This window comes from Conger conger, chromosome 7 (genome assembly GCF_963514075.1).
Source record: "Conger conger chromosome 7, fConCon1.1, whole genome shotgun sequence".
Classification (NCBI taxonomy): Eukaryota; Metazoa; Chordata; class Actinopteri; order Anguilliformes; family Congridae; genus Conger; species Conger conger.
Window position 1 is genome coordinate 5775752 of NC_083766.1, and position 22872 is coordinate 5798623.

The window sequence follows — 22872 nt, forward strand, 5'->3', positions numbered from 1 at the left end:
ATGATAATTTCTGTTTTTCATTTACTGTTTTCTAAGAGGATATATCGGAAAACTCATATTCAGCAGCATACCACTCTGTGTTATTGCATTACAATGTCTGTTGCCATGGGATCCATGTTCATGACTGCAGCTGAGATGGAAGACAGATTGCCAAATCCTTGAAGAATTCTATCAAGGTCAATCTTTGCGCAGCTGCGGCAGAAAGCAATGTACTGGTTGTTTATATCTGATCTTTACACGATTCTCTGTAGCATTTACTTGTTCTAGGTGAGTTTGCTCTTTGACTGCAACACAAGTTCACGTGTGGATGTGACTCTGGGGCTACCCTACAAAACCTAGCCAAATGCCCTGCTTTATTTCAGGATTACTCTGGCATTGGAATGGCATAACGTTAGTACAAGACAAGAGAGATTATTTTATTTTGTAGCAATGGAATCTGAAAGGCAGTTACATACTCCTTCCCTTCAAAGAGAATGTCCCATGCAAGACAATTCCCATGGATTCAGACCATCGATTCCTGAAGAACAATACACAGTAAAATGTCAAGTGTTAAATAAATTCCAACAGAGTTTATATTAGTTCATTTTGGCCATAGTGGACTCATATAAACTCTGTAAGCTTTCAAACTGAAAACATTACTGTGTAGTCCGTAATGTTCTGCATGAATGTTGTATTTCTATGTTCAAGGGCAAGAACATAGAAATGAAACCTTTTCCTAGTGTAATTCCATCCTTACATTAGAATGTGGTTTCTGTTGCAGTGATTCATTTTTATGCAATTTGGAAATTGGCATTCGGAATCCACCAGCCAATCATGTTTCTCCAACCTCTGGTTTTAATTTCAGGGACAATTTGGAGGAAGACAATTTTAGCAAGCAGACTGTGAACACCTGTTAAGGGGAGGTTGCTGGTAATCAGACCCAGGCGCCCCCACAGGATTTGCAGAAAAGAACAAATGAGGGTAGCCTAATTGTGGACACCATTTCGCCCATGAAATTATAGTGAGTGCGGTAGCGTTGGTTGGCACTTCCATTCAAAATAGCTAATGTTGAACCTCAATTTCTCATCCGGTTTAAAACCGATCTAAATCCCATTTCACAGGTCTACTGCAATGGCAACGGGCTCGCAAACTACTGATTTAAGTATTGCTACTTATATCTCTTTTATGGATACCCTGAAAAAATTAGCATAAAACATTAAGATTTTTTTGTGCAAAAATAACTCCATAAATTTAAATCCATAATCATTCTGTGGGTCATCTAATTTCACGACTGTACACATTATTAAATTTGAATTAGACCTAAAAATTCTGAATTTCAACGATTAATTGTCCATAGACTTCACATGGTGAGACACAATGCTAACATCAATGAAACAGATTTAAAGTTCTACATGAACTGACCATTATGCTCAGCAACGTTATCGCATGCAGGTAGTACCTAGCTAGATGACATTACAGCACATGGACAGTAGAGCCAGTCTCACTGACTGTCCAAAGTGGCAAGCACAATGTTAATTTCGTAAAGTGAGAGTGACCAAAAGGAGACCAGCTAGGCCGGTGTATATAAACAGAAAACGTACAGGTAAATCGCCAGCTATGCTAGTTTATTAGACTTGTCATGGACACCAAAAAAGTTCGTTCAGTAGACTAGCCAGCTAGCTCTAGCTACACGTAAAAATTGCAGTGACAGTGTTAATTCCAGCTAGTTAGCTAACTAGCTAGCCTATAGTTAGGCTTTTAAAGGTAGGCTAGTTTTGATCTACCTCACTAGCTAGCTGACTGGCTGGTATGGGATATTTCTCATTGCATGTTCTCTTATGTCATGTTTAATCTTGCTAGCAAGAGCATATGCAAATACCGTGTTGATGGCAGGCAACTGGCGTCTCCTTGGGATTTGACAGAAAAAAAGCATTTCAGCCAGCAGAATTATTGTTGAAATGGAAAACAATGATGCTAACTATACTTTTAAATCATGCATTGTTATGCGTGCTAGTGGATGGCATCCGAAATAAAAATGGGAATGGGATTTTTTTTTTTTAGACTAGTTTAGTTAGCTAGTGGACCGAATAGATTCTTAAATGTCAGTTCTCAGCCAAGGATTTTATTTTTAATGCATATTAACAATGGCCCATCGAGTAATTCATTTAACCTTCCAGTGTAAATACTAAGGACATTAATCACAAAAAGCAATGTTTTAAGTGAAATGTGCATTTTTTGAAAGTCTCAAAAGACAGGAAATTACATTGATTGGCCCAAATGCTAACATCACCCTGCGCTCCATCAAGGTGTATCAGCACAGATCTTAGACAACATGCTACAGCACTGTAGTTTATATTCAGTTTGTGCAAAACAAGACCTTATATACAATTATTTGCCATAAAACATCCAGTTATTTTGACCCGTAGTGCTATTTCTTTTAGAACTGAAAGGTTCTGTGATGGTGAACTGTTTTCTTTTTGTCATATCCAGCGAGTCCTCAGCGAGCGCCAAATCAATCACTACCAACTCGCATTGGAAAAGGAACTAGGTCATCAGAAATAAACTTGAGCTGAAGCCCTGCATGGTTATAGCCACCAATCACTTTAAATAAACGCAGTATTAATGCTCATCCATAACCAATACAATTAAGGCATTTCGTTTTGTGTTGGTTGACATTCTGAGACACTGATACACAGACTGTTTCCACAGTTTGTACAGTTACACAGGTACGCAGACTGGGTACTGGAGACTCCACTGATCAGACCCGGGTACATAATAGATTTGGATTAAAATACTTTTCTGTGCTCAATTTATCTTGCCTGGTCAAACTGAACTAGCCAAGAGTAGGTTCCAACGCACCAACCAAGCTCAGTAAAGCTTATAAAAGCATTTGAATACAAAATGATTACGTATTTGTCCCAGGTCTACTGGTGACAGATGCGACATGGTCATCCTGCCCAAGTAAATCCCACCCTCCCATGGTGACGCTATGGCCAATTACATGCCACTCACAACCAAACTCCCAGTTGCATTGGCGTAAATGATCAAACCTGCGTGTGTGATTGAGAGATAAAGGGATTGGGAGGGGTCCTTTTTCTCTTTTCCTGAATGTGAGTAAGCCATGGAGAGCAAAAGCATCTAGAAGCAGGGGATCCCTGATTCTCTCTGCTCAATGGTTTTATTGCCTTTTCCCTATTGCTGGGAAGCAGTGCCCATCCAAGTAAGCTAAAGCAAGAAGGTTCTGTACACACTAAATTGGAATTTTCTCATGTCATTATGTCTTATTGTCACAACGTGTAACAATTTCTTATTCTGAAATAATCTGCAAGCACATGGAGGGTGCGGTAATTATGAAATTATAAAGACGTAGAGCCTCTTTATTCACTGTGGAATGACTCAAAATGGAACATGGAGTAATCATCTGAACCTTAGGCGCCAAGCTTTTACCATCAGTGTCATTCTTTGCCCTTGGATTCAGTGGGAAAAGACCTATATTTTAAACCTGTTGCAGTAATTAAAGTAAGTCTGTAATTAACACGCCATCTGGGCAGAGGTCCAAGCATTAATATCCCAATGTGTGCCCTTGAAGCAGCCCCAGTGAGTTTTAATACGGAACATTCTGGAAATTAATATAATGATCTTGACAGGTGTCTCTGCCATTCTCAGAGTACTACTGAGAGAAAAGGCCTGCCAAACTAAACAAAGTGAGATAATGTGAATAATTATCCCAAGAATAAAATGTGTTTTTCAGTTCGGCTCAATAAGTTATACAGTACGTATTTATAATCAACTATATTGTGTTTTTTTTTCTCTATGTTCTAACAGTCCATCTTTCAGATTGAAGCCAGTGGAATATTGTGCATAATGAAAGCAGTGAATATATGGGCAATTCCAGCGTTATGGATGTGATGTTTGGACACAAAATGACGAACAAAATCCCTCGAAAATGACTCTTCTTACATGATAAAAAATGCTAATGCATATTATCATAGCACCCAGTTGGCTGAGGGGCAGGGTAAAATAAATAAATAATAATTATTATTATTATTATATTGACAAATAACTTGCATTTTGGATGTGACACAAAGAGACAGGTATTTTGGGGAGACTATACACGTTCTAAAAACTCTGTGAATTTAAAAGTCGGTAGGAGGCTTGGTTAAACATAAAAAATCAATCAAAAAAAAGCAATTTTGAAAATATTAATATCCTCGTCTGGATTTTTCTGAGGAGATACCAGCGTTATGGATGTGACACGTCTGAAATACACATTGTCTGACAATCCACTTCCCAATCAAATTTTATCATAACACATTTGTTATCATCTGAAATGCTTCTGAATTTCACTTTTGACATTGAGAAAAACCATCAGAAATGGTTTGAAATGCTTTCAAGATGGCCGCCAAATAGCATTGATTTCAATGGTAATGAGACTAATGAATCCATTTTTTAAGCATTTTCCTGTGGTTAGCCTACATTTCATCAGATTTCGAAATGATCACAATCGACTGCTTGGTACCTATTAAGTGTAATTGGGAAGTAAGTACGTTTTATTTTTTCATACTCAGGTTGAAATTACTGTGGAATTGCCCTTCGGGGGGGGGGGGGGCAAATAGCTGGTCCTTGCATGATACGGCGTAGTGGGTCTTGCATACCTCAGCCTGAGTCTGCTTCAGGCACACAGCACAAAAGCTCTCCTCACATTGATAATGTCACCTATTATCAATGACTCATGAACAGAAGGACGAGAATTCTAAACGTACGATGACGAATCTGTTCCCGACTGTTAAAGTCAACTGTGTTATTGTTTTTCCCACCCACCCAACACAGGCAGGAAGATGGGAACATTTGAGTCGTTTTCAACCCCACGCTACTGTGTGGACCCAAAATGACAAAATAGACCATTCAAGAATGATTTTCTGAAATTAGAGTGCTTTTTCAGAGACTCAACCCCTATCGCACAAAACAACAGTGGCGACAGAACTCTTCATGCTGACCCAAAGCTTGAGGCTTGACTTACCCTCAGTGTGAATGGCTGACACGTAGGTCCAGTTGTACCGCTTGACGATGTCCACCATGGCCCGGGCCTGCTGGGCGTCGGAGGGCACCACCCTCATGAAGTACTTGAACAGCGACTTGTCGCTGAGGTCCATGCTGGTGGCGGAGTAGGCGATCTGGGGGATGTTGAAGAGCTGCAGCAGGTTCTGCACCTGGATGGCCACGGAGCTGGAGCCGGGCCCGATCAGGCCCACGATGGGCTTCTTGCCCCTCACGGGCCCGTCGGCGGAGCAGCGCGCCGGGCCCTCCGCCTCGTCGGAGGGGATCAGCGAGTCGCGGATGAACTCGATGCTCTGCTCCAGGGCCACGGCGGAGTGCCAGCAGGAGTCGCGGATCTCGCAGCCCAGCGTGATGTTGGGCAGGATGTCGGGGTCGGCGTTGATGCGGTCCAGCGTGTGCAGCATGGCCTCCACGCGCTGGATGCCGTACTGCTCCCGCACCGCCCCGCACTTCCGCTCGTGCACCTTGTCGGCCGGGGGCTGGTGGTGCACCGAGAACAGGGCCCCGATGATGATGTCCCCGGGGACGTGGGCCAGCACCCGCCTCTCGTTGGACTGGGCGCCCGCCACCAGCGGGCTGAAGTTTGCCATCCTGGCGTCCAGCAAAATGAGGGCCAACAGCAAGAGGCTCATTTTTTTATTCGGCGAACCACAAAGTGCCACCAGCGCTCTGTTCCATTCAGAAACACGCCATCACTGCAGGGATAGTCTCGGGGACATGGTATCCGGGGAAATATCTCGGGCTACTCCACACAGGGTGCTGTAACGCTATCATTTGTCTTGCATTTCCACATGGAGCCCGGTGAGAATACGCTTCCCCGGAGGCAGTGTCTCGTCGGAAGGGATTCTGCAATCCCTGGATTCAAAGCAAGAGAGGGAAAGGGATATTAGAGATGTCCATCATGTTGTGCTTATTAATCACTTCTGATGAAAAATAACAGTTATGGATGGGTTCTCAAAAAAAATTAATAAACACATAAATAAATAAATAAATAATGAGATTTCTGGGCAGGTTGCACATTGTTATGTACAATTACTTATGGCTACAGAGTCAACTTCCAAAATCAACCACAATAATAATAGTTCATTTTAACAACTCTCTGACCATTCTAAAGAAAATTGTTTAAATAGGAAAATGGCACTGTGTCCAACTGTTCTAGACAGACATTAGGATAAATTATACAGGAAGCAAGAATATTGCATGCAATAAATCATGGCACCGACGCCCCATCCATCAACCGAATGAGTTCCGTTTGGAATAGAAATAGCCCGCCTGTCACGGCATCACAAAGTGCTGCCTTGCTCTTTGTCAGTCACAATACAATATCTTCAAGCTTTCAACAATTATTGTCATGGCTAATGTCTAAAATATTACCAAGCTTGAAATCGTATTGAAGAGTTTTAGGGCTGCGACACCCGAGACGATTGAGTTCACTGCATAGAGCTTCCTTGTGGGAGCAACGACTCGAATAATTAGCTCTTTAATGATACAACTTATAATGATAGTACTGTATCCTTAATTTGCAACGATACTGACCAAGCAAATAGTTTATTGTTAATTACCCATCAAAAAGTAGAAAATATTCAGCATTGTGTACCACAATAGGTTACTACTGGAATGTTTTCACAATATCAAATGTCAGTCTAATGGAATTCGGAATGTGTAGCCTGATTTATCCAAATAAAGCATCGTCACGGTGTCGTGAATCCCCCCGTCGGGACACAAAGACAGTCTACTCGTGTGAAAACAATACAATGAAATCAGTTTGCTCCTGTAAAAATCGCACATTAATGTCACAAATATATATTTCATGTTGGCTCTAGCTATAGGCATCCTTTTGCCGTAGGGCTAGCGACCCATTTTCGTTTCGGCAGCCCATTACAGATTTATTCGAAAAGCCACTTTTTATTTATACTGCTTAAAACATTACATTTGTCTGGGTTGGATTCACTGATGGCTCTTCACTGTAACAAAATGAATGCGCATCGAAAGATGTGTGAATGAGACAAAGAATGTCTGCGGAAGGAGTTGCCATGACCCACGAGAGCTGTTCATGGTGCTGAAAAGCCTCAAGCCTTTTTTTACGCTTGAGCATCAGCTCGAGTAGTTGCAAAAACTTTCACGCGTTTAACAAAATATACAATAGACACCCTCCTGTTACTACGTCTTCAGCTACAGCTAACAACTAAGTAACTGACAGCAAGGACGACAATGTTTTTAAGACTTTGCGTGCATGGGACTGCGAAAGTAACAACGAAACGCGTAAATATTAGCAGCAGTGTAATCTAACTACTTGGACTGGCAAATGTATCTTATCTAGGCAGAACGCGTCTTACCTTATCAAGGTAACACAAGCCTCCAGTCGTAGTTTGCCCAAAACGAGAGATTGCTTAGCAACTCGTTTATTGCTCCGGGTAACTGAGAAAGATATGAAAACTGGTCACCAGAGTAAGAACTCGTGGTGTCACGCACCACGCTGCAATAGCATACCTGAGCACAACGCTTCGGTCAAACAAGGATTGGTATTGTGCAGCTGTGCACCTTCGGATAAATATATTTTCTCAATGGCGGTAAGAGGATCAGAAAGGGCCAGACACAAATTTTTACCTTCACCCGAAACATTAAGTGGTGCGATATTGCCCTCATTCATCGATTAAGAATGCTTCATCGATGGTTTTAAAGGACAGGTGTTTTAGTCCCATCCAAATCAATAGCAGGAGAATGCAAATGCATCGTGATAATTAATTCAAAAGAAATCACACGGCTTTTAGATTACTTCACGTTATTTAGCTGACGCTTTTATCCAAAGCGATTTTCAGTTGATTGGACGAAGCAGGGGACAACCCCCCCTCGAGCAATGTGGGGTTAAGGGCCCAACCAACAGCTGTGCGGATCTTATTGTGGCTACACCGGTCTCAGTCATGTACCTTAACCACTACGATACAAGCTAATAATAATAATAATAATAATAATAATAATAATAATAATAATAATAATACTTTGTTAGTGATTCACTGTCCTATTGATATCATTTAAACATGTCATACCGTAAGCATTTAATAGGGGGTAACACAAATAAGTGTTTTAGGTAATATCCTAATATCAGTGAATGCCGGTGATCAGATGAGGGATGATTAGCCTACATTTTAAGCTAAACTGGTCGCCTTGGTTCAATATCTTGAAGAGTGCGTTAATAACCATATGTTTATTTTGATTATTATCGAAATATCCATCGGAGGTTCCATGACCATTATCTGCTTTGGACTGCCATGGGTCCAACTGCATCGGTATGAAGTTAGAGCAAACGGACAACGACATGGTCTTTGGCCAACCAGACACGGGTACACGTGATGGCACTCCACAACAAAAATGCGCAAACATTTTCATAATATTTAGATAAGTATGGGGGTTTCCATTTGCACAAAGATAAACATTAGGACGGGCAACGACTGAAAACTTAGAAGAGGCAAGATGTGTTTAACGGTCAACACTGCAAAAATACATACGGAGTTACATTTACTATACGAGCGCACCCAGTGAAGCCCCAATGTTATATTGGAGAAAGATTAACATTACAACGTAATATTATCCAAAGCATTACATTTGTTTAGAAAGAAGTCAGTCCTATAAGAATCGAATATATCATGAATTGCTTTAATGCGGTTTTGTCGGAGAGAAAAAATAGATACAGTAACTTTATAGCTCAAAATATAATATACGATATTAAGTTAACATCCAATACATACCTTAACAATTTTAGGTGCTTTCAGATGAATCCAAATGTAGCCTACGTGTGAATCAAACTCGTTCTGCAAAGACCTAACATGTTGTTCCGTACATCACGATTAATCCACTTTTTACCATGGCAACAAAAACATCTCTTTCGCTCACTCTCTTCCTCGCCCTCGCAAAGTGTCTCCCTCCCCCCCTCGCTCATGGTGGCCGCGTTTTGAGTTCCTCGTTATGGGTCCCTTGGTATTTCACCACTGCAGGCATTTTTCCCTTTGGCGTTAATAAACTCGTGTGGGTTGATGACCTCATTGCTGTTTTGCAGCGCTTTTAAATGTGAACCATTGAGCTCAAGAATTAAAGGATTTCAGTGGCAACAATGGCAGTTAGGATTTATCCTGCCCCATCCCTCTGCTAAATGCAAATTGAAGTGCAGAATGAGGAGAGAGAAATAGAACACAGTATAGCATCACGTTCTGGTGTAATTTATGCTATATTTAACACAAGCATCCCATTATAGATACAGAGATACAAATACAGATTATCTGTCTCTCTCTCTCGCGAATGATCACAGTCCTATCTTATCTGGATTCTAAATCTCATTTTGGAAGTTAAGGGCATAATAAAATTAAGGGCACGTAATAATAAAAACACAGGTACAAACACAGGGAAATTCAACCCAATCAAGATAATTACCAAGCACAGTACAGCCATTGCTGTACAAACTGAATGTGCAAAAAATAAATATCATACAATATAATAGGTTAAACTCATTGGGCTAATAATCACAAATAGACATGATGTGATGCAGAAACCGTGACATACCAAGTGACACACGCCACATGCCTATTTAGAGTTATTGGCACTGGCATTCAAGATAGTGCTTATGAAGAATTGTGCATGTAAGATGTTGCCAATCCTTTCTTGTAGAGATGAATAGTTAAACTGCTTTCATCATCATCATTGCGAGTTGAATAAGGCGGTTAAAAGTGCAGGTGCACTGGAGGTCTACTGATGCCATGAGGAGCAAGTCAATGTGGCACAGATTAATGGTGCCGTTTCCCAGTCCTGTTTTGGGGGCATCAAATTAGCCTTGCCATAAGTGATGAAGTTTGATTGGACTGCTGATTGGCTATTTATCTGGATTTGACTAGAAAGGGGCCATAAATGTAGAGTCATAAACGAGCTTCAGAGATGTGCTCCCTGAGACACAGGAGATATATTTGTATAAGGAGCCTTTATTTGTGTAAAACATATTTGCATAATTAATTATGGCAGAACTCCCCTGGTTGTACCGTGTAGTTTTGTAAAACAGTCAATTGCATTTTAATACAACAATTAAACAGGACACAATATAAAGGAAATGGCAATCATGTCAAAGACCAGCAAAGAAGATTAACATAAACATTTTCGATAATGCTAACGACTGCAGTAAGAATTTGGAATTGCAGTTTCCATACAGGATTTTTCTTTTCGTCTAAAAATCAATATCATTGAGTGTTACTGACTAACCAGACGAGCTTTAACTTCAGTTTTTGTTTCATGATGAATTATGACCCCATGCCCCTTCCAGAGCTCCACAGCCTGGATGACATGTATGACGATCTTTAGTTATTTGTTCGTTGTTGGGGTTTTTTTTTATCTCAGCCTACAGTTTTGTTTAAAAATATGAAATATACGCATTGTTTTTTTTTACACTTCAGTATTCCTTTTTTTGTTAATGGAAATGCATTGAATTATAAAGCATGCTTAACTTTCGTTCCGGTAGGCTAAAATGTCCTTTTGCCATGATCCACTACCCCATTCTCACAGTTCACGGCGGGAGTTAAGAGTTAAGACCTGCGTTATCAGTAAAGCGGCAAATTTCAGAACATAAGGAAACAGCGTCACCACCTGGTACAAAATAGGCTATGTTAAGGAACGAGTCCTGTGAACCTTTGCTATTGCAGTTGCAGTAAGGCCAAATTCACTTCATTTAATAATAAGAAATAACGAATATATAAATTAAAGTAAAGTGTTTTAAAAACACCTGGCATTACCTTCAGAATCAACGAGCAACTTCATTGAATTCAAAATCCAACACATGGAGACCAAAACTTTTAATGAGAACATCCCAGTTACTAACCCAGAAAAATATGTTCAAAATATGTTTAATGATCATGTTTAACAGTAAATTGCGTGAACTCTGGGTTTAGTTTGACCAGCATATATTTGAATATTTTGCTAATTAGCTGGGCTACAAATTTGGTGTGAGAGTATTTAGAACTGCACTGTCTTTTTTGTTCTTGAGGCGCTCTGCGAATGACCCCGTGATATCTGTGTCTCATGCCTTCCCACAATGACAAGCATATGATGCAAGACCTCTCCCGTCTCGTTGGGCTCCAGGCGAAACGCATCATTTAGTTCACAGGCCATGGTTTGTTCGCAGAAGGCACTGTTCTTGGCAATCAAACTGGACATGTTTTCCTTGTATGTAAGATCACATAATAGTTGCCCTGTCGTTAAAATCAGAAACGTTAAAAGTCACAAACCTTTATATTTTCACTGGGAGTGAAAGGGTGAATTGTTCTTATTATAAAAATACAGACACATGACTTTAGTTCTATGATTTGACGATTAGAAAATCAACACTCACATGCTAAAGATCTAGCTTAGTACCTTCAGGCTGATATATGAGGCATGTGATAAAGGTTTTATGATCATGGACGGAGGAGTTTTGGATTTCCTCCACTTCATTCTATACGGTGCAAAAACGAGACTAATCTTGTATCTTCCTGGACAGCGATGCTGACTTTGGGACTTTCAATCTTTCTCTGTCTACTGCGACCAGCGTGCCTTCAGTTCCCGCGAGCATGCGTCACAGCCGAGATCCTACAAACCAAGGAGTGCTGTCCAGTATGGGGACAGGACGGTTCCGCCTGTGGAGCCCGCTCCGGTAGGGGGTTCTGCCAAGATGTGGTCGTATCTGACCTCCCCAACGGTCCGCAGTATCCATTCACCGGGATAGACGACAGAGAGAGGTGGCCCACAGTGTTCTATAATCGCACGTGCCAATGTGCCGGTAACTACATGGGCTTCGACTGTGGTGACTGCACTTTCGGGTATTTTGGCGTCAACTGTGCTGAGAAAAGGGAATCGTTGAGAAGGAATATATTTCAGCTGTCAGTCGCTGAAAGACAGAAGTTCATATCTTATTTGAACCTAGCCAAACATACCATAAACGCAGATTACGTGATAGTAACCGGGACATACGACGGAATGAACAATGGGACAAATCCCATGTTTGCGGATGCCAGTGTCTATGATGTTTTTGTTTGGATGCACTACTACGTATCAAGAAATGCCTTGCTTGGAGGATCAAACGTTTGGACCGATATTGATTTTGCACACTGGGCTCCGGCCTTCTTACCTTGGCACCGTGTGTACTTGTTGTCATGGGAACATGAAATCCGGAAACTGACGGGAGACTTCAGTTTCACCATTCCATACTGGGACTGGAAAGATGCGTTAGACTGTGAGGTATGCACTGACGAGCTAATGGGTGGTCGGAATCCCCTGAAGCCGAACCAAATCAGTCCCGCATCGGTATTCTCTTCATGGAAGGTAAATACACGTATACTCACGAAACACACCAAGTTAGTAGGGGGAAACCGGGGAACAAACCAACACGGGGGAGCCTGGCCGACCTGTTTTTGCGTCTTGGTTTATAGCCTGTGTAAATCTGTTTGTGAAGTCTTCTGCGGAGAGTAGTCAGTGACACACCCATGCCTGCATCCTGAAGAGACAGAGACTGCCTGTGTGTACAATGTGAACTCATATGTAATTTTCCATTTACAATAAGAACACAATGTTGTATGCTTTTCGCTTCATATGTGACTCATATGCTGTACCTTCAACAGGTGATGTGCTCCCAAGCAGCTGAATATAACAGCAGGGGGGCGCTATGCAACGGCACGGGGGAGGGCCCCTTGCTGCGCAACCCAGGCAATCAGAACCGCGACATAGTGAGCCGGCTGCCCACTTCTGCCGAGGTGGAGTTCACGCTCAGCCTGTCGCAATATGACACCGGCCCCATGGACAAGAGTGCCAACATGAGCTTCCGGAATACAATGGAAGGTCAGCCATCAGCCCGACATCTGGCTCCTTCCCCATTTTCCTCCTTCAGGGATGACTCACATGGGTACCTGGCTGATATTTGGATGACAGTTAAAAAATGAAACTTACCTCCAATATATATTTTTCCCACAAAATTGGGCTTGGCTAATATGATGTTAATTTTAGTTGAATTTAACGATTTATTTAATGTCTTATGAGTCAAAAATGTGTGAGAGTGAGTAGAGTGAATAGTAATGTCGCATTTAAAATGTGATTAGACCAAACTGATTTGAGGTGGGATTGAATGCCCCTCGAAGTGGAAGCCTTTTGAAACGAGCATGGAAAATAGATTATCAGAGTGTTCACCCTTGTACCTTGTACCTGCTAAATTTAATCTTTTAATCATACAATTTGATTACATCTCCTGGGAAGACCATATCTTAAAATTACATATTTTTGTAATAGATTTTTTTAAAGTAGTACATGATCAAGGCACAAAGATTGTCTTTTTGGCCCTGCAGTTATGTAATCAGAAGTCATAATTAAACTTAAGCATGTCTATTTGAGCACAAATCAATTATGAAGTGTTTTGTAGTAAAATGTGGCAGTGTAGACTTATGAAATACAGGCTGTCTATATTGTGTAGTAGGAAAAACTGTTATTCACTGTTTTATTGGTGAAGGACACATTGTTTCATCATGAAAAATAGATTTAGTGTTTAAAATTAATTAAAAAGCTTTAAACAATATGAAGCCAAAACAAGGGCTATAAATGCTCTAGGTGGCTTATTAAATCAGATGTCATTCCATGTGTTTTTTATTACAATCACTCGTTCTGAGCATGATCTGTCTGCGTGTAGTGTAGGCCATAGGATGGCCTGTAGCGTAGTGGTTAAGCCACCATAAGATCCACACAGCTGTTGGGCCCTTAACCCTGCATCGGTCCAGGGGTGGATTGTCTCCTGCTTAGTCTAATCAACTGTACATCGCTCAGGATAAGAGCGTCTGCCAAATGCCATTCATGTAATGTGCCCCCAACCTTAAACACACATTGCAAACTGAAAGCGATGAATACCTTTTTTTAAATCTCTTTGTAGGCTTTGGCAACCCTCAGACTGGGCGGGGCGGCGGTGCCCAGCGTTGGATGCATGCAGCGGTGCATGCCTTCATGAACGGCTCCATGTCCTCAGTGCAAGGGTCCGCCAATGATCCCGTCTTCCTCCTCCACCACTCCTTCGTCGACAGGTACGACGTCCCGCCACCAAGCAGCCGTCGTTAAAAACAACGCAGCACAGAGACGAGCACAGTGCAGAGATTTTGTACTCACACACAGAGACTTTGGTCCTCCCTTTGCTGCATGTTAGCACTAGGTATACTGCAGCAACTTGTGCTGTGCTACCTTGTTACACATCGCTGAATGGAGTTCTTGCCTCCTAGCAAATCCACTAAGTAAATTGCATTCAATTACAGCCTCTGCCAATATAATTATGCCCTCATACGGCATGCGCCAGTGGAATTTCTCTCACAAATTGTATTTAGACAGATAGCACTGCTGTGTCCCACCATTGAGAGGACGACGGTAGAGGCCAGGATTCCCTTTTATGTCATTCTCCCCTATCAGCACATCTGCAGGCCAACGTCCTTCTGGTACAACAGAGGCAATCTACAGTTATTTATTCCCTTTTTAGACACACCATTTAGACAAACCATACCATAAATCACAGTGTAAACATTTACAAATAATGCAAATAGATAGCTTGAATTAAGCATTCATTTCCAGACTTCTAAATTCAACTGATATTCACTCTCAAGTCACTCATAATATTCACTGTTTTGATGGTTTGAATGAAGCTAAATAACTAAAGCTGGTAAAAGAAAAATAAATTATTATTGAATTAACAGTGGCGATAAGCATGCACAATACATGACTCTCATTGGCTAAAACAATCACATGATCCATTCAGTGTAGCAGGGACAGGTGTTCTGAAACAGAGAACCTTAGGGATCTAAAGGTTGGAGGCAGCAGTCCAGGTATGGCAGACTTGAGACTCTCAGTGGAGGTTCAGTGTGATTTCTGCGTGTGTCAGGCTCAGCCTCTGTTCTCTTTCTCTCTTCAGCATTTATGAACAGTGGCTGCGGACATACCGGCCCTCCAGGTCCCAGTACCCCCAGGCCAATGCCCCCATTGGACACAATGCCGGCTACTTCATGGTTCCTTTCATACCTCTCCACAGGAACAGCGACTACTTCCTGTCCAGCAAAGCCTTGGGCTATGAGTACGCTCATCTGTTAGATCCCGGTGAGTCAATCTGCTCAGCAGATGTTTTAGCATACTGACTTTAGCCCGTTGATTACTGAAATAGTTTAAATACATTTATACATGAAATGTGTTCATCATTGACGAGCAATTGTCTGTTGTAATGGTAAGCAATATACATTCTCTGAATGAGTAATTTTCTCTAACACCAGGGGGCAATCATGGTCTCTGCATAACACAGGTTTTCACGCCCTCCATTGCCAGGAATAGTCTACGTAACTCCCTGTCATTTACAGTATTTGACAAATGTACAAATGTAATTTCATAATTATATTACTTATTCCCTTAACCCTGCATTGCTCCAGGGGAGGATTGTCTCCTGCTTAGTCTAATCAACTGTACATCGCTCTGGATAAGAGCGTCCACCAAATGCCAATAATGTAATGTAATGTAATGTAATTTCACCGGGCCTTCTTTTGTCTACGCTCTTTCCCCCACTCTCTTCCACTGCCCCTGCATCTTTCCCTCTCTATTTCTGTCTTTACCTCCACACTGTGGCTCCCTACCCTGCAGGCCAGCGCTTTCTACAGGATTTCCTCGGCCCTTACCTGGAGCAGGCCCAGGAGATCTGGCTATGGCTCCTGGGCGCTGGACTCTTTGGGGCCCTGGTAGCATGCCTCACAGCAGCAGCCGTGGCCTTTAACTACAACACACAGACAAAGAAAAAAGCATCAGCGGATTCAGAGAGACAACTCCTGATTGACAGCAGAAAGACGGAGAGCTTCCTTTTGTCAGACCAAACCTCTCCCTGAAAGGAGTCACTCTCCTAACTGTGCCTCGATGAGTACTACATAAAATATAATGAAACAATAATTGTGAAGATTATACTTTATTTCAGTGGAAACATCCCCATTGCATATACTGTAATTAATTACACTGTTTTGACTGAGTATGCTAGTACAAGCTTAGTGATAGTAAAAAGACCATCAAGACTCCTGATAAACGTCTTTCTCAATTCATCAAACAATTTCGTCTGTAGTATGTCCTTATGCAAACTTTATAGGCAACCTCTAGGTCACAGTACGTACAAAATGTATTGAATAAACATAAGCATTTAAGATATCCAAAGTGCTTGAAATGTCACACTGATTTGCTAGTCGCTACAACGCAAGCGACCTTTTAGTTCACCTTAGTACGGGGCAATAAGGAAAGACCGGAAGGGGTAGAATTAAGCTCAAATCAAAGGCAAGCGGAAACACCTGCCGGCGCACTACTTAAAAATGTAAACGCAGGCTGCACGATCCAGCCTTAACTAATCTGTAGCAGCCTGTATTGCGACAGAAGGAGGGCAGCGGAGTAAGGAATACATTTGAGTACCTCGAATATAATAAGTGCCGTAAGTCCTACCCTTTCTCCTCATGTTGACCGGTGGGAATTAAAAGGCCCAAACAATAATATAGGCTATTCACAGTGACTCTTAAAAATGTAATCCTGTTGAACAGTTATTTTACAACGTCTTCTTTCCGTTCAAATTGATTTCTTGCAATACGATATATTATTTTTCTGGATTGGTTTGTATGCAGACTGCTGCCTTTTAAAACTAGCACTGAAAACAATAGGCTACACGTTCCGAGGTCAATATACTACATGGGCCTACTCGCATTGTTCGAATTGCATATGTACGTCTAATTTTACTGCTTTAATCAGGATCCATAATGCCGACTACAAATGTTGCCGAAGAAAGGATGACTAAATTCAAAAACAAAGGCAAGGAACCTACGGTGAGTTTAGGATGCGCACAGTATTGTATACTATAGTGCATAAAACCCATGGGGTTCTACACCTTTATCAACTTCGTTAAATGCAGCTCGTTAAAAAGACATTAAATTCGCAAGTGGCTTGTTTTCCCCGTACTCCATATAGAAACTCCGAGAACGTAGGATTGCTGTTTGTGTAGAACTGCGAAAAAACCACAGAAACGAGAGCATAATGAAGAAGCGAAATATATCCACTCCTGATGAAGTTGAGTTGAACAGCGATAATCTGGAGGTAACTTTCTTCTTTTCTTGGTGCTTAATTGATCACGACTACCTAGGCTGCCTGTTTCTGCGTGTGTTTTTCTTCGCGCAATTGTTCTCTATTGCTGATCTGCCTTTTTAATATCTCAGGTAATTTCAGCGACCATCGAGGACATCATCAGCAACGTCAACGGCAAAACCAAAGAAGAGCAAACGCGAGGGTGCCAGGCAGCCAGGTACAAAGTCGATCGTGTTCCTGACTAATGTCGGGTTCGGCACAGTTCCCGGTTATCTTTGTATACGTTAGACGTGATCGAATCATTCACTCGTATGAAATGACCGTACGCCACTAGCATAGTAACTGCTCTGAATGTAATGGTCATGAAAAACTGTTAATCTAAGGCGATTCATCCATGTTGAACTATTGATGGAGATGGTGGGGCGTTTGCTTTTGACAAACTTATTGGTGAGTTAATTTACCATCATGGTAATCTTTAGTAGGCTATCCTTGTTTTGGTGTTCCATTCGGGAAGAAGTTTTATCCGGTTTACTTGTTTTGCATCTGATTGTTCTCCACAAATTGCTCTGAATTTCAACTGCAAAGTACATCCGGTTTAATTCTCACATTGAGGTGGGAGTTGGTAATAATATATCTATATCTTCCCAGGAAGCTGCTTTCTCGGGAGAGGGACCCGCCTCTCAAAGCGATCATTGACGCGGGACTGCTCACGCGTTTTGTGGAGTTCCTGGGACGCGATGACGACTCCACTCTTCAGTTCGAGGCTGCGTGGGCCCTCACTAACATTGCTTCGGGAAACTCCTGGCACACCCAGCAGGTGGTGGAGCATGGTGCGGTGCCCGCCTTCATCAGTCTCCTGGGATCCCCCCTGCTGCACATTAGTGAGCAGGCTGTCTGGGCCCTGGGGAACATTGCTGGTAATGTCCTTTCTCCAGTTTAGTTGCCTGACCTGTAGTGGGTGTCAGCCAGAGCCTGTATTTTCAAGACCAGCTCCTGATCCGAGTGACCCGTGTTAAATATGGTTTACTTAAATTAGTTAAATGGTTTTGTTTGGACTAAATGAGTGCTTTCATATCATGCAATGACCCTTGATTTACTATAAACATGTATAGTAAACTTTATGCATGTAGTTCAGTCGAAGAGAAGTGCTATTCTTTCAACCTTTTCCAGGAAGCATGTGACATACCATGCTCTGGAGGGGATCATAAGACTAAATTCTGAACAGGATTTTTTTTTTTTTTTTTTTTTTTTTTTTTTTATAAACACAACGTTTATTTTTTTAAATGTAAACCAAACTGAAGTGTAAGCTGTGTTTACTTGTTTGACAGGTGATGGCCCGGCATATCGAGATGCTTTGATCGACTGCAGTGTTATCCCTGCACTGCTGTCACGTCTAACTCCAGATGCTCCTGTAAGTTTCTGTCAGTATGGGTATGGGGGGGCGGGGGGAGGTTTCTAGAATGTGCAGAGAATGGTGTGAAACAAAACATCCAGTGAGCAGCAGTTCTTTGGGCAGAAATGCCCTATTAATGAGAGGTCTGAGGAGAATAGACTGGTCAAAGCTGACAAGAAGGTGACCAATGCAAATAACCACATTACAGCAGTGGTATGCAGAAGAGCATCTTTGAACACAATGCATCATAACTCTTAAGTGGATAGGCTACAGCAGCAGAAGTCCAATAACTACCTAAAAGTGCTCACTGGGTGAAATATCCTTATGTCATGGGTGTCCAGGTTTGGCACCTAGTTTACAGCCAGCTGTTGAGAAGAAATGCTCACAAGTAGATGTTGCATATAGGCAAAATAAAGCCAATTTCATATGAGCAATTTTGGTGGGCTTGTCTTTCCTGCAGGTGGGTTACCTTAGAAACCTGACATGGACGATGTCCAACCTGTGCAGGAACAAGAACCCTTTTCCTCCTTTGCCTGCAGTCCAGCAGATTCTGCCCTCCTTGATCCAGCTTCTGCATCTTACTGATAAGGATATCCTGTCTGATGCCTGCTGGGCAATCTCCTACCTCACCGACGGCGCCAACGATCGCATTGATATCGTGGTTAAAACTGGCATTGTGCCCCGCTTGGTCGCGCTCATGGGATTTGGGGAGCTGTCAGTTGTGGTAATACCCCCCCCCCCTCTAATGTTAATTGACTGTCGTCAATTCTGAAGGCATTTCACAATCTGCACTAAGTTGTAGGCTTAATTCGGTGTACAAACATATTTTTGGTTGTAAAAAAATATTTTATTAGCACAACTATAAAAAAAAAATATATATTAGTAATGTAGTTGTGCTAATCATGGAATGAAGTGGTTTCTCAGAAACTGCACGGTCAAAGATGGGTGCAAAGATGGGGCGACATGGCTCAGGCAGTAAAAGCAGTGGTCTGGCAGTCGGAGGGTTGCCGGTTCAATCCCCCGCCCGGGCTGTGTCGAAGTGTCCTTGAGCAAGACACCTAACCCCTAAATGCTCCTGACAAGCTGGTCGGGGCCTTGCATGGCAGCCAATCGCTGTCAGTGTGTGAGTGTGTGTATGAATGGGTGAATGGAGAAGCATCAATTGTACAGCGCTTTGGATAAAGGCGCTATATAAATGCCTGCCATTTTACCTTTTTTCTTTTTTTTTTTTTTTTTTCTTTTTTTTTAACCAAAGCATAACTGGTCTCGTTGCCCTCTGCAGACCCCGGCCCTGCGGTCCATTGGCAATATCGTGAGTGGCTCTGACTCCCAGACCCAGGTGGCCATTGACGCCGGTGTGCTGGCTGCTCTCCCACCGCTCCTGCAGCACCATAAGCCCAGTGTGCAGAAGGAGGCCGCGTGGGCTGTGTCCAATATCGCGGCCGGGCCCTGCCGACAAATCCAGCAGCTCATCACCTGCGGTCTGCTGCCTCCGCTCATAGGGCTTCTGAAGAATGTGAGCATGAACTCTAGTGCTGACCTGGGATGAGGTTGAGCTTTGTGACTGTAAGATGTATCCTTGGCACAACCCAAATGCTACTGGATTAACGAGTGCTGTTGCTTGAAGGTGGTCGCATGCGCAATTGTTGGAACGTTGCCGTTGACCTCTGTTTCAGAATGGGTTTTGCTGAATCAGATTATGCAGATGGGCAATATTCTGAAATGGTGCCCAGCCCACCAAGCCATGAGCATTCTGTCATGAGGCCCACATGATCTGCATGTTTAGGCTGTTTGGGGATCATCCTGTTCTTGTGAGAAGTTGTGAATTTTGGCTTTCACAGGGGGACTTCAAGACCCAGCGGGAGGCTGTATGGGCCATCACAAACTATACCAGTGGCGGCACTGTGGATCAGGTGGTACAGCTGGTTCAGGGTGGTGGTCTGGAAGCAATCCTGAACCTGTTACAGGTGAAAGACTGCAAGACCATCCTGGTTATCCTGGATGCCATCAATAACATCTTCCTGGTAGGCTCATGGATTCTGACTCGTCTAAGGCAGGGGTGTCGATCTGCAGTCCTGGTGGGACGCAGTGTCTGCTGGTTTTTGGTGCGTTTCAGCACGAGACATTCATTTAAGTTTAATTGGCTAAAGAGTCCACACCTTGTTCTCAAGGCCTTAATTGGCTGATATTGAAAGGAAACTTCAAACCCCTGCAGACACTGCTGCCCTTCAGGACACAGGAGTTTGACACCCCCGCTCTAAGGAGTTCTTGTGCATGTCATCTCTTGTATCAATGAATCCATACGATTCTCCCGTTCTAGGCTGCTGCCAAGCTGGGCGAGACTGAGAAGCTCTGTCTTCTGGTGGAGGAGTTGGGAGGACTGGACCGGATTGAGCTCCTGCAGAACCATGAGAATGACACCGTCTTCCGGGCTGCTCAGGCCCTCATTGAGAAGTATTTTAGCGAGGTGAGGCCCTACCACCACCATTCTGCATTTCCTGTCTAGCAGTGCATCTCACTGGAAGCGACTTTATTTTGAGTGTAGGGTTGACCAGCAATGAACTCAACGGCATGTTGCAGATTTAAGAAACGGGGGAGATTCTGCTGAAGCTGTGATCGCAATCTCTCGTATTGGTGTCAACCGTGCTGGGCTTGGCATGTGATGTGGTAGTAACCACCAAAACCTGCTTGCTTCCAATCTGCATGACACTATGCTTTTGTTTTCAAAGGGTTTCTCTTTTGGAGATTTATAGATTGCTGAATGAGGAGATTTTGTAATGATTGTGACTTGAATTGGTCATCTTTTACGCTTCTGTTTGCTTAGGACGGGGATGATGAATGCCTGAAGACGGAAGCGACTGAGAGTGACTTCGTTTTTAAACCACCTGAAGTTCAGAAGCAGTTTGACTTTTAATTCCCGTGACCTCCCTACTTTTGTATGCTGTGTAATAAATAAAAAAAAATTAATAAAGTATTTTGCAGTTAAGCTACAGTTTAATTTTATGGGCCTGTGGTTTTCATATTGAGGTCCTGGGCATATCAAGTAGGTAGCCGGGTACCATCTAAGAATAGTTGTCTTAGCCAGTGCAACTGTCAAGCTTGTTTCACCAGTTTAAGGCTAGAGAATATTTCTTAGAGTTTGACAAACAATGTGGCCACCCTCAAAGGGCTACTAGAGATTTGCTGGATTTGCTGGACCAGCCCTCATGAAGTCCATTGCTGACTTTTGATCTCTCTACAGAGTATGGTCCTTTGACACCACTAAGCGGGCAATTTCTTTGATGTTGGCACAATTTAACCTATGTTCTTGGTTTGCTGAAGCCGGGCAATTCAATTCTGCCATCACAAACCAAATCTGTGCACTGGGGGTGGTGGTGGTGACCACTTCACTGGGGACATTGAAGGAGATGGGATGTGACTCGGTCTGGTAAGAGCATTTCTCTCAATGTGGAAATGCCAATCCTCCTAAGTGGGGAAGGACTGTGAGCTCACAGCTTGACACTAGAGTTGTCTTGTCGAGTATTGGCCAAATCGGTCTTAAGCTCTGCTTTCTTCATTGGTGTGTCATCTGCTGCATGTGAACTTGTTCTACCTTGTCCTGTATTCCCACCCCTCTGCAGATCAATGCTGCATTCAGGAAAAATATTTAGTAATTTTGGTGCATGTGGGGGAAAAACCATGTGGTGATCTGATCAGCATTCCGCAAGTAGCCCGTGTGATTTAATTGCACAGAGACCATTTCTTTATACAGTCTCTATTTTAGCTTACTCCCCTTGAGTCTTTTACCTTTTAAGGTTTACCCTCAATAGCTATCGATTGCATTCTACGAGTTATACATTCCTTCCCACACACGAACCAAAAAATAAATTAAATTAAAATTATTTAAAATGTATTAATGTTATATTGCATCTAGACATCGTACTATGCCAGGTAAAACTATCCTAGTTAATCATGCAGGCCTGTGCATTCTGTTCTATTGTGGCCTACTGAAGATCCAAACCAAAATGTGCTTAAGTTTTCCTCTAGTACATCATATCAATGCTCCATGTTAAGGCAAAGCCACTGTATAAGGATTATTTAGCGTGTTCTCTCATGGATTCTTATGAGCTGGGTAAAAAAAAGTTCGCAGAATCTGAATGCTGTCCTCACCAGGGAAGGAAGCACATTCCACCACTGGGTGGCGGACCTGCTGCGTGGGCTAGCGGTGGAGAAGCATGCGGTTGTTACTGGGGTGTCATACCTCAGACAACACCATGGGCTCATTACAATCCCTTATTTTATCACTTTTTTTCCAGCCAGCTGTAGGGGATATGTGAGAATGTGAA

General features: G+C 42.5%; 3 protein-coding genes across 5 annotated transcripts in view; 2 read left to right on the forward strand and 1 right to left on the reverse strand.

Moving 5' to 3' along the window:
- grm5a (glutamate receptor, metabotropic 5a) overlaps nt 1-8916 on the reverse strand; it is a 49662-nt gene extending 40746 nt beyond the window's left edge. Inside the window, exons 1-3 of one of the 2 annotated variants that reach the window (XM_061250310.1) lie at nt 8784-8916; nt 7374-7455; nt 5000-5892 (exon numbers count right to left, since the gene is read on the reverse strand). In XM_061250310.1, coding sequence (XP_061106294.1) covers nt 5000-5669 — 670 coding nt within the window. In that variant the 5' untranslated portion in view covers nt 5670-5892; nt 7374-7455; nt 8784-8916. The remainder of the gene's footprint in view (nt 1-4999; nt 5893-7373; nt 7456-8783) is intronic. The other variant, XM_061250311.1, reaches the window with a different exon arrangement.
- A 2634-nt stretch (nt 8917-11550) lies between these two features.
- On the forward strand, nt 11551-16022 carry LOC133133980 (tyrosinase-like). The gene is made up of 5 exons (XM_061250312.1): nt 11551-12369; nt 12666-12882; nt 13958-14105; nt 14978-15159; nt 15691-16022. Exons 1-5 carry the CDS (start codon nt 11551-11553, stop codon nt 15927-15929), a joined length of 1605 nt encoding a protein of 534 aa, XP_061106296.1. The 3' UTR covers nt 15930-16022.
- Nucleotides 16023-16356: 334 nt separating this feature from the next.
- On the forward strand, nt 16357-21545 carry kpna7 (karyopherin alpha 7 (importin alpha 8)). 2 transcript variants are annotated; one of them, XM_061250313.1, is made up of 11 exons: nt 16357-16513; nt 16825-16898; nt 17041-17166; nt 17286-17371; nt 17803-18071; nt 18483-18565; nt 19008-19271; nt 19830-20063; nt 20389-20571; nt 20868-21014; nt 21372-21545. In XM_061250313.1, the coding sequence occupies exons 2-11, from the start codon at nt 16833-16835 to the stop codon at nt 21459-21461; spliced, it is 1548 nt and encodes a 515-aa protein (XP_061106297.1). In that variant the 5' UTR covers nt 16357-16513; nt 16825-16832; the 3' UTR covers nt 21462-21545. The 2 variants fall into 2 exon arrangements, with proteins under 2 accessions (XP_061106297.1, XP_061106298.1); XM_061250314.1 differs by lacking the exon at nt 19008-19271.
- The last annotated feature ends 1327 nt before the right edge of the window (nt 21546-22872 follow it).